The 12,839-nt window shown below is 33.9% G+C and overlaps 1 protein-coding gene across 1 annotated transcript; it reads right to left on the bottom strand.

Moving 5' to 3' along the window:
- Positions 1–8,048: 8,048 nt before the first annotated feature.
- LOC131054447 (U-box domain-containing protein 21-like) lies at positions 8,049–9,390 on the bottom strand. The gene has a single exon (XM_057988962.2). The coding sequence runs from the start codon at positions 9,350–9,352 to the stop codon at positions 8,126–8,128; it is 1,227 nt and encodes a 408-aa protein (XP_057844945.2). The 5' UTR covers positions 9,353–9,390; the 3' UTR covers positions 8,049–8,125.
- Between the last annotated feature and the right edge of the window lie 3,449 nt (positions 9,391–12,839).

Here is a 12,839-nt window from a genome sequence, read left to right as displayed (position 1 = left end):
CATCTTTGCCTCTCTCCCAGTTGTGCATTCAGGGGGTGTTGGAGTAAATAATTTATATATTAATTATTTACTTAATTGCATTTATTCACTAAATAACATATGCCTTAGTTAGTAATTAATCATTGGTATTTATTAGTTAATTAATTAATTAATTATGGATAATTAATTAATATTTATCTCCATGCATAATGTAAACTAGGAAAAGCAAACTATGTTTAGATTTTCGAGAGTTTCATGCATTAATTAGTCTATTATGCTTTTTGTGCATACATAATTGATTCATGCATTCTATTTTAACTCTCAGTCTATCTTGTAGACTCCACCATTTAGGGTTTCTATCTTTATAGTTAGATTTATTTATAAGGATGTCATATCCTTCTTTGTAATTAAGCAATTTCAAACCAATACATTCAATTATTGTTAATTGTCTTCAATTATTCTTTGATGTTCAATTTTCTCTTTATGTGTGATGGGTATTCTTATAGAAGATAACTGGGCTTGTGGGATTCGTATTTCACAAATTCTAGTAGTATGCTTATATGTTGATGACTTGATATTTATGAGTGATCTATCAATTGACATGTTCAAATTAGCTACGAAGAAGTTATTTGAGATGACTTATTTGGGTTTAATGAAGTAATTTATTGGCATTGAAGTAAGTCAAAATGATAAAGGTATATTCATTTCATAATCTAAGTATGTCAATGACATTTTCAAAAGGTTTAACATGATGAATTACAAAGTAGACCCAAATCCTATTGTCACAGGTTTGAAGTTGAGTAAGGATGACAAAGGACCCACTATAAATCCAACATTGTATAAAAACTTGTTGGTAGTCTCATGTATCTAATGGCCACAAGGCTAGACATAATGTTTGCAGTTAGTCTCATTTCAAGGTTCATGGCATCTCTATAAGTATCACATTGGCAAGTAGGGAAATGAATTTTAAAATATGTTAGTGGAACAAGGAACTATGGTATTATCTACTCAAGGTCAAATGAATTCAAGTTGATAGGATACATTGATAGTGATTGTGTGGGGAGTATAGATGATAGAAAGAGAACTTCAGGCTATGTTTTTTTATTTTGGATCGGGTGTAGTATCTTAGGAATCAAAGAAACAACCAATTCTTACTCTTTCATCATTTGAATCAGAGTATGTAGAAGATATAGGGACCTAGCGTGTCACACTGTCAAGCAATTTGGATGAGAAGAATGTTAAAAGAATTGAGGCATGAACAAGAAGAAGCAACAAAGATATATTCTGATAAAAACTTAGCTATTATTGACATGAGGTAAGTAAGCATATTGACATGAGGTATCATTTCATCAAGGATTTGATAAAAAATGGAGAAATCTATTTGGAATATTACAGATCAAAAGAACAATTTACAAATATATTCACTAAAACATTGGAAAAGGAAATATTTGTGCATTAACAAAACACTTGGGTATTATAGATGGGAATCATGATTTAGGGGGAGTGTTACAGTATAATCCAAAGTTACCAACATTAAATTTAATGTTACTTCTTTCTTACTATCCCACCATCAGTTACCCTTTACACTTCCTTCTTCTTCTGCAATCCTCTTATTCTATATTCTAAACCTTACAGTGCCTTCCTATTCACTCCACACTGGACAATTTTGAAATATAAAAACTTGCCTCATAATCTGCTTCAAAGATATCTTATACAAAACATTTAATGTTTTTTTTAATTTTTTTCTTGTCCTATGTCTTCTATGCATATACGAATGGTAAGGGAGAGCATTTTTGTATGTAATATGTGTGAAAATAGAGCAAAAGTATTGTTGTTACAATAGCAAGGTAGCAACTGGGTTTTGATTTAAGAACAAAGTTCATGTTTTATATTTTTTGTGTGGGTAACTAGTGAGCAACAACTCCTTTCATGGAATCAAACATTATATTTATATTGAAATATATATTTGAATATATAGCATTGTGAATGCATCATTAGTTAGTATCCCCTACTTCTCTCCTTCAATTGTGTTGTTTCAAAGGTTTCTATGGAGGATAAAAAATGCTTATGGAACCATTTTCACGTGAAAAAACTAAAAATACTATTTTTCAGGCTGTATTTGGATAAAGTACTTGGCCCCAATGATTTTATGGTATTATTCTTCTAAAAATGTTGTCTCTTTCTTAGTCATGATGTCTAGGAGGTAGTGGAAGAGTTTAGAAAGAAAAGATAATACATCAAAGATATTAACAACAAAATGTTAACGCTTATTCCTAAGAAAATGAAATGCTCATTGTTCACTGATTATAGGCATATTTCATTGTGTAATATGCCATACAAAATGATTTCAAAGGCTATGGTGAACAAATTGAAGGTAATTTTGAGTAAAATTATTTTGCTCAAGCAAAATGGTTTCGCTCCCAATAGGGATATTGTAGATAGTATCATCCTAGCCAATGAAGCAATCCATTCAGTCATTTCAAAGAAATTGAAGAGAATGATTATCAAATTGGATATAAAATTATATGGTGAGTTCGAGATTTCTGATTCAAATATTAGATAAGTTGGGTTTTAGCAAGGAGTGGATCAAACAAATCTATTTTTGCATCTCCTAATTTATATTTTTATTTTAGTCAATGGTTCACTATGTAGGTTTTTCCAATCTATCAGGAGCTCAGGCAAGGTGATCCTATATGACCTTTTATTTTTATGTTGATGGTTGAAGCCTTAGGAATCTTAATTAAAGAAAAGGTTTTGCAGATGATTTGGAGAGGTGTAAAGGTGGTTGGGGACTTGGCTCCTCTATCCCATACACAATTTGCAGATGACACAACTCTTTTGGTATAGGCTTTTGTCAAATAAGTAGAGACCATTAAGGATACATTGGAACAATATAGTTTATGTTCATGACAAATAATTAATAAGAAGAAAATAAAGATTTGATTTTTTAACTCTAAATAAAAGTGCCATGAAAAAATCGCCAAGGTGTTGGGTTTCTTCTTGGAGGTACTTCCTTCTAAGTATCTTGGTTCTCTTCTCTTTAAAGGTGTCATCCGATCTTCACTATGAATTGAATGCATTAAAAAATGTAGAACTAAAGTTGTCACATGGAAAGAGAAATGGCTTCCATTGGCTAGGAGGATTGTGATGATGAAATTGGTTATGTGTGCTCTATTGATATATATTTTGTAATCCTTAAAACTTTCTAGAAAATATTTAGGAAGAATGGAATCTATCTTCAAAATGTTCTACTGGTAAGGATCAAACAACGCATATAGGATAGCTCTCATCAAGTGGGATTCGATTTGCTAGGAAGTAAAGAATGTTGGGGTTGGTGCGAGAGATATTAATCTTGTTAATTAGGCTCTAGGTGCTAAACTTGTATAGAAAATTATTTCTTGTCAAACAAAACTTGATGCAAGTTAATAAAAAGCAAGTATTTGGATTCCTTGGAGCACAATAGGATTGTGACTATTACCAACCCTCCCTAGGGTTATACCATATGAAACTTCTTGTGTGAATGCTAAAATCTTATTACTAGTCATATTATGTGGAGCCTCAATAATGGAACCTTGCAGACTTTTGGGCAGACTCCTAGGAGGGTCACCTTCCTTTAGGAGAAGATGTAGATATTAGAAACATAAGACCTTATCTTTTTAGATAGGGTTGGCACGAAGGTTGCTAACTATATAATTAAGGAGTGAAATAGATTTGTGAGATGGCAATAGAGGGAGATCAAAGATTTGGAGATCAAGGACAAGGCCAACAGTTGTCTGGTGGCCTATGTTGCCGAAAACACGATGGGGAAGTCACATTTCGCATTTCAACCGCCAAAACATGTTTCCCCATCGTGGACAACCATTTCTTAACCTTCTCAATGTTTCCAACAATGCAAGCATTTTGAAGCAATTAATTTAGAAAAAAAAAATAGTTGTAACTCTTTTTAATTCATTTATGAAGAAATAAATGTTAACCCGCCTACTAACTAGTGCATTAAAAGTTAAAAGATTTCATTGGAGTTTAACCTTAATGTTTTTTAATGATTAAATTACACAGTCACAATAACAAAACTATTAATTTTTTAATGATTAAATTACACATTAACTGAACTATTTTTTTTTAATGAGCTGTTAATTTACCATATGCAATTAACCATCAATTTTTCACCCTGTTTTTATTTTGACTGCTTTTTACGTGCATGAAATTCACTTTTGAAAATAGTTTAACTTTTAAAAACATTAAATTATTTTAAATATATTTTTTATAAAATTAACATGTATTTGTAAAATTATTTAATGGTTAAATTGTTTTTTATATGCATTATTTTTTTTGAAATGGTTTTGTTATTTAACATTACAAATATGAAATTTAAAAAAAATAAAATTAATATGTCCTATATATATTATACACAACCTAAAAATATTTCGTTTCTCGTTACGTTGCAGTTGCATTTCTCTTTTCTCTTTTGTCATTTCTATAACATAATTGTGGCCCAATTTGAGGAACCCAAAGTGGTGTTGAATGAACAAGAAGATGAAATAGTCAGTGTGGTGCCAAATTTGGGAGATATTATATAAAGATGGGGTACTAGATCTTGAATGAGGTTAGGGAAAAATCAGTGGCATAAAGATTTGTTGTGGAGAAATTGCCTTCTTCCTAAGGCAGGAGCTTTTCTTTGGACAACCTTTGCATAAGAAAATATTGACGGGGTTTGGCTTCGAAAGGTTGGAGTGGTTGGGACCACTTGGTTCATAATGTGTAAACGAGATGAGGAAACATTTGATCATTTGCTTTACCATTATCCAAAGGTAGCCAAGTTTTGGCAATGGGTACAGAGAAAACTCAATTGGAGTAGTCAAGGAGAGAGTCTTTAACCGATTTTCTTCTCAGCTGGCTAAAACTGAATCAGAGAAATTTATGGGCAGGTATAAGGGTGTACACTCCTTACATATTGGCATATCACCTATGGAAGGAGCACAGCGGTAGAATCTTTAAAGAGGTCAAAAGATTGATGCATGATCTATCGATTAAAATAGGTCAAGAAATGATAGAAATGCTCAACAACAAACTGCCTAGGTCGCGAGCAAGCAAATTCACTAACTGGGACGAGAGCATGGGGCGTCAATGGCCTGGCCTTAGAGTTCCAGGTGTCGTAGGGGCGATGTTTGGAAATGTCCAAAACTAAACAAAAAGAGCACATGCTAAATGGATTGCCACCTCATGTGGCAAATTAAAGATGAAATTCGATGGCGTTGCGAAGGCTAATCTTGGTTGGTATGGTTTTGGATCTATTTTAAGAAACGAGGATGGCGAGGTGAGGTGGGTATTAGTAGGTACAAATAGAATTTATACCAACAACAAGGTAAATATATAGCTCTGATAAGAGGTTTGGAGGAATGCATCAAAAGACATCGGTAGAATGTCGACATAGAAGGTGATTCATTAATTTGTATTAATGGCATCAAAGAAAACAAAGCACCAATTGGAAGCTGTAAAGGCTGGTTACTAGAACATGGGTGTGCCTCGTAAAAGTGAACTTTTCCATCTCACATACCTATCGAGAGGCCAATAGTGCTGTGTACTAGTTGGCCAACTTAGGAGTGAATGAATCATGTTTGGAGGGAAAGTTGATTTACCATACAAGATATGAGGCTTTCACAGCTATTCTAGATAGTGACAAGAGCTAATGTTGATCTGTGATTAGTTCCATTGCCGATTATAATTTTTTGGGAGCGTGTAGAATTTAACTATGATATGACGCCCTTTGTTAGTAATGTTAGTGTTTTGGTGACCTTTGCTCCGCTGAGCGGATCAATGAATTGGTCGATGGGTAAGCTCCATATTGCTAGCAATACAATTTTTATTTTTTTTTATATTTACTATCGTGGAATCTGGAGGTGTCCTCGCCGAAGCGAGACTAATCCCCCAGTGTGTACAACCCGCTCACAAGGTAGTAACACACACAGAGTTAACACAGCTGGGGACTCGAACTTAAAACCATGGGGAGCATACCCACCCCTTAAGTTGTGATCCACGACCGGACGAGCTAGGGCCGAAGCCCATACAATAACTTTTTTGAGTTTAATATAGGAAGCTACCCTCTTTGGATGTTTTTATAAAAAAAAATAATAATATTAATAGAATAAACAAGAAGAACATTAAAAAAAATCAATACATCAATAAGAATTATGAAACCATTAAGACATGGTAGTCAACTTTCACAAAATCAGTTTTTCTCATATCTCAAATAAAGCAATCCTAGTCATTTCTAATATAAACCTTGATATCATTTCAATTAGAAGTTGATTTGTCCAACCAATTAGTAACCTCATTTCATTTTTTCTTGTATGCTTCTACTTAATAATATTGAAACTATGAATGAGGATGTTGATGTCTTTCTTACAAGATTCAATTGCCATTGCTTAAAGTGAGAGGATGGCTTTCCTTTGAAATGGTCAACCATAAATTTAAAGTTAGATTTGATAATAATATCTATAAAATGCATTCACTTAGCATGTAAAAGAGCTTGATGAATGGTTATAGCTTCCACATCATTATTACCACCAACACAAAGACTAACTACAATCCAGAACTTGGCTCTACCATTATGATCATGTTGAACACTTCCATTCTAGAATTTCCAAGATTATCTTTTAAAGTATCATCAATATTAATTTTAACAAGCCCAAAGGAGGGTGTTGCCATTGAGTAATTCAATAATCTCAAAGGTTAGTATTAGAATAGAAAAAAAAGAGAGAAGCTAAAATAATTTTGTATCATTTGAACTCTAAATTTTTCTTAATAACTTGACTGATAATGTTTAATCTAAACTTTATAATTTTCTTTTAGATTGTTTATTATCTTATAACAAACCTATGTGTTATTATATCATTGAGAATTATTCAATTTCTATCTATAGGAGATGATGGTGAGCTCACATACCCTATGATCACCTACAACACCCAAATAAAATCAATATACACTATACACTATATCCCATCTATATACTTTCCTCTCTAACACTATATCTCCATATTTCTTCTTCCATCTCCCCCTTCATCTCTATTGTGTTATGCCTTCATCTCTCTACCCTATATCTCTTCCTCACTCTATCTCTCCCTATATATCACTTACTATCCCTGTCTTTATCTTGCTATCTCTTCCTCTCTCATTCTCTTCCTCTTTATATATTTATCTCTTTCATATCTATCTAATCCTTTCTCCTCTATCTCATTATCTCTCCCCCCCTCTCCATTTCCACCTTCTCTATATCCATCGCTCTCTTCCCACTTTATCTATCCCTCTTTCTATCCCCCCTCTCTATCCCCCTCTCTCCCTATTGCAAACATGACACGAGCCTGTCAACAATGGAGCCTAATTATCTTCTTGTTTGAAGGTTTTGTTTCAACTATGTTTGGATCCCTACTGATTTGAAGCTATCAGTTCTTTATTAATAGTTTTGTTACAAAAGCAACACCATGCCAACTGATTGACCTCATGCATTGTACAAATATATGCAAAAAAAATAAACCAAATTTTTTTCTAATTGACCTTTCAGACCTATTGGATGTACCCATTGCACACCAAGATGCAATTGCAAATAATATTATGATGTCTTCATTTACTCATTTATTCCCTGCACTCATGACTGAACAATACAAGGTCACATTAAACAAATGATAAATCCCTACGTATGATTAAAAATAATGTGCTTGCGACTTGTATAACTTAAAATATTAGTTTTGTGGGGTGGAATCGGTCCCGCACAAGTCGTGGGTTTTATCTTAGGCTTCAATTTTCCTTTGTTTACTGAAACGTTTTCCAAACCTCTGGTCTTTATTGTATATAATAAAAAATAACTGCCTTACGATGTGCAAAAGCAGATGGAGTCGGTCCGGAGCAGGTTCCGGGTTCTGTTTTAGGTTTTAATTTTGGAGATTTTCGGTCAATACTTTTGGCCCTCCAACGTTTGCAAAGCTACTGCTTTTTATCCATTGTAATGCATTCGTAATCTATTTGTAAGTATGGAAATTTTGGAAATAGATCAGTTGGATAGATTTCAACAGAACCCCCAAAATATTTTACATATTTACATTACACAGTTTCTCCATTAGTTGATGAGGAGGTTTTCACAAGATTAGTTAATTTAGAAGGAACGCTTGACATGATGCAAATTAAGTGTCTCTGAACATTCCCAATCATTTGTGTAGGCTTTGGAAAGCTTGAGTAACTTGATTGATTTATCTCTCGTTTGTTCAGAGCAACCCATCTGCACTAACAACAGCAACTTGTCGAAGGCACCCGCATGCAACGCCTCCCTCATGGCCTCCCCATCACAGGAATTCTGGCAAACATTCCACAAAACAGAAACTGCTAATTCGGTGGCTGAATCAGACACTCTCAATATCTTCTTAACAACCACTGGTAGTGTTAAAGCGTGGGCAGAAGCAGCCGCTCGGCCCTCTGTACAATAGCAAAGGGTATCCAGCACCAACAATGCCCTTTCACAAATGCTCCGATCTCCGTCTACAAGCATCTCCACCAGCGAAGGAATAGCCCCCGCCTCCACGACTTTGCTCCTGTATCTTTGCCTCAGGGCAATGTTGTATATGACGAACAGGCTTGATTTTGTGGCAGCTGGGCATATAGGTTCTCTCAGAAGCTGCACCAAACCCTCTGCCAATCTTTCTCTTTTTCCAATCATGTCTCTGTATTTATCCTTGGAAACCATTTGCCGAAGAATTGTAACAGCGCTGTTCTTTGCCTCGGGATTGCCCTCTCGGAGATTGCATACAAGACAAGCAATGGCATCGATCAAGGCAAGCGAATCAAGGGCCTGGGAAGTCAGGGGTAAAGTCATAGTCAAAGCCCCCAGAGCCTCTTCGCAAATCTCTACCGACTGCTTTGAGCGATTCAAAGCCTGAGCACTGTGCTTGGCAAAAAGGGATGCGAGAACAGAGGACGCAGTTGACGAGGCGATGCATTTTTTATTCCTATCACTTTCCCTGGCCAATCGCCTCAGTTTCTGAATGGATTCCTTCTCGCCGGATGAAATCTCTGCGAGAATCGCATTGAGGTGGGCCGGATCAAGAGGTGCTTTGGGCGTAGGGATTCTGTGTACCCCTCGCGCACTGTTGGCCACACACCAATCCTGAATAATTCGACGGAGCGTGTGATTTGGGATTGTGTCCTGAGTGTGCAAAATCTGATTTGTGACGGGGCAGACATTGTTGCCGGCATCTAACCAGGTCTCAATGCTATGGCGATCATAAGTAAGGCCTGTGCAGAGAGTGACAGGATCCTTCATTAGCTCCAGCGAAATAGGGCATCTCAGATAGGTCGGCACTGTCACCTCAATATCAATTCCCTTCATTGTCTCTTTAGTCTACACCAAAATCCAAATTGTTTGTGTCGAGCGCCTGTGCGGATATCTTTCTCTAAGGTTTTGGTAGCTCTCTGTGTATATATATACCAACGAAAATTGAGTTGGGCGAACGGTCTCGTCAAAGTGAAAATTAAAAGTAAATGCAGCTCACAGGAAACGACCCGTTCAAGGGCATTCAAGCCATAATACCCTTAACGACTGGGTCATAATTGACTGATAAATCAACTCTATCGACCGTTGAATACTTGACTGGGTCCGTTCGTTTTAAGTTTGAGCTGGGGCTGGGGTCTTTGAACCCTTAGGTATGTCATGTTCTGTTTACTTAAACAAGTAATGCAAGATGTTGAGGACCTCCTAAAGCATCCCATTAAAGACATTCTATATTGTATAGCTTACAAGTCCCTACCATATTTGAAGGGTAGATATAAAGATAGAAAACTTGTATCATTAGTTTATTAGTCGATAGGTTATATATAGTGAGAGCATTCATTCTGAAGTAAGTCTTATATCGAGAAATAACAATTGGGTTGTCATTAAACTGTAAAATAATTTGTAGGTTTTTAGTCAATGCTTTTTCCTACTCATCTAGAATCCTCTTAGTGTGCCTTAGTACATCTTGTAGCTTTAAATAATGTGAAATCTACTAATAAGTGTGAAAGCAATGACATATCTAATTTTTTATTTAACTTTAAAATATATATATCCATCAATGTCAATGTGGTGGCTTATCTAATCCAAATTTATTCTAAAAATATCTGTATCAAATTCTATAAATTCTCATGTTTTAATGTTTTATTTCATCAACAACACAAAGGGTTGTTGTGTTCGAGTTTTTTATCATAGTGTTGTCATTGATGTCAATATGTCAAAGGGATTTATTCATGTCAAAGTATTTGAGAACAATGAAGGATAAAGTCTAGTAATAATTGGATAGCTATCTTAATGTTATCATTATGCATCAGTATTAGGTGTTCTTATATGTATAGTGTATCTGTTGTAGCCTAGAATTGTTTGTGTTGAGTTTCAACAGTTTGTTGATCTAAGTTTGCACATGCATCTAGAATTGTACTCTTGATGTCTATGATATTGCATTCTACTATAGAAAAGTATTTTGGCATGTGTTTTAAATGATAAGGCTATACATGAAGATTGGCATGAGTTTGGAAAATAAGTAAGGCTATACATGAAGATTGGCATGTGGTTTGGAAGATAAGTAAGACTATACATGAAAACAAATATTCTAGAGTTTTAGAGGTATATCTCCTACATTCAAAAAGTTAGAGATGATAGAGTGTTTGCAATGCTAGTCCATTGACTGTGCAGAAGCTTCTATTGGATGTACCAAAGGAAGGCAATTTGCACCAACTAGAGGAAGCATATGAAGATAATCTGGGACTAGTTGAGTTAAATATGGGAAATTCATAGCATGTTCTTATTTTTTATGTAACGTGTTGGTGTTAGGATCAAGATGACTACATTTTTGAATCAAACATTTTATCCTTGGCCAACTTGCGGGTGTTGAATTTAAGTTCTAGGCCTACATGAAGGTGTAAATAATATTGGAATGCATATATAATGGCAATCACTTTCGATAGTGCGATTGTTGTGGCAAAAGTTGCGCAAGTTGTATACTCAATAAATAGAAGTATATCTATTTAGGTGTGCAAACTAAGATGTAGATCCTATACACACTATGAGAGTGTTTTGAAGTATATTGGATTAAATAAATGATGATCTTGAATTTGGAAGGTCAACATGACATATCATTTGTATTCTTTATATCTACTTTGTATTTGAGGTTGGCACCTCATAATTTTCAACTACCTATGTTAGTTTACGGCACATAAAGGTTTTCTTAATAAAAAAATGATAAAATAACTTAACATTAAACTAGTGCTATCAAAATTTTCCCTTTTTCTTTATTAGGTACAACATCATCTTCTTTTGTAAGATAATGATACTTTATTTGGAAAATTAGTTTCTACTATCATTCATACACATCTAAAGAGATTTAGAGCTAGTATGAAATGAAACATTATATAGGAAATATTTAAGTAGGAAACTAATGAAATGATTCTACTTTACAAAGAGATTATACTCTTTCAATTGAATGTTGGATAATTTTTAAATTTAGTTGAAGATATATTTTATGTTTTTGTTATAAGTAACGTCAAATCTATTACCAAAGTAAAATACGGGTTAATCAATGGTGGTTATAATATAAAATACTTCTATTTCTAAAAGTAGAGATGTGTCATATATAAACATAACATATTACATATATTTTTCAAGGGTTGTGACATTTCCAAGTCCAAAGACATCACTAAGCATTAAATGCAAAATCCCTTCTTATCTTGTAGTACTAGTGGTAAACTTCAAGTTCTTAATTTTGACAAATATACCAGATCAATTGATGTTAGAGTATTTCCTTAGATCTATAAGAAGAGTAGGAGCTTGATCTGTAATATTATTTACCTCTAAAATATTAGAAGTATTTCACCCACAATTTCTAATTATTTCCTCAAGTTCAAAGAACATACCAAAATTGATTCATTTTTCTATGACCATATTATCATACATCATTTTATAGTTATTGAATATCAAATAACATTTGAACATCTACTTTATTCTACTTATCAAAATGAAATTTATAGACAAACTTGAGATGTGTAGAAGACTAGGAAGATGTTTGATTCTTCCATCTCTAAGTCTTAGATTAACTCATCATTAGCCTATAATATTGTATGTTAATATTATAATAATGCTAATTTAGTTCCATTGGCTCTCACAATCTCTAGGATACTGCTTGTGGTGATTCATATAGTCGGAAGCAGTTGAGTCAATCAACCATGCTTCATAGTATTCATATGCAGAAGAGATATAAAAGAACAAATCACTTGAATTCTTTGGTAGAAGCATTTCATTCTATATAAGGTGAATAATCAAATTTAATTTACCCTTTCCAAACCTTTTTAGACCTATGGGCCCTCCTATAATTCCCTATCTTACTATAGATTTGTCATTTCCTTTTAATTTTGTTTAGAGGAATCGATTTAAGTCTAGACTAAATAGTCTCTTCAATTATTATTTGTTGTGACATTGGTTCTTTTTATTTATTTCTTGAGAATGACATATTTCATCCCAGACATCCTTTAATTAATAAGCATTTACACATTTTCATCTCATTTATGTTGATAATAGAGCTTGTGCCTTGTACCACATCCTCAATTTTTATTTTAGAAGTAATACTAGTATTTTTTTATAAATAGAATCACTTTAGGAGCCAAATAAAGAATAAAACAATAAGATGCACCTTTATTCATCATTCCCATTCTGATTTCAATAGAAGATAACTAGCTTGCATGGTCATAATATTGAAATTGTTTTGATCTTCAATCATGGAGTCAACATCATTCGATATTAGTATACACAACTTCTTATATAGGAAAAATGCACTTTCCCTCGTGCAAACTCT

The sequence above is a fragment of the Cryptomeria japonica genome, chromosome 10 (assembly GCF_030272615.1).
Source record: "Cryptomeria japonica chromosome 10, Sugi_1.0, whole genome shotgun sequence".
Classification (NCBI taxonomy): Eukaryota; Viridiplantae; Streptophyta; class Pinopsida; order Cupressales; family Cupressaceae; genus Cryptomeria; species Cryptomeria japonica.
The sequence above is the reverse complement of the archived record's forward strand: the minus strand, read 5'-3'. Positions and strand labels throughout refer to the sequence as shown.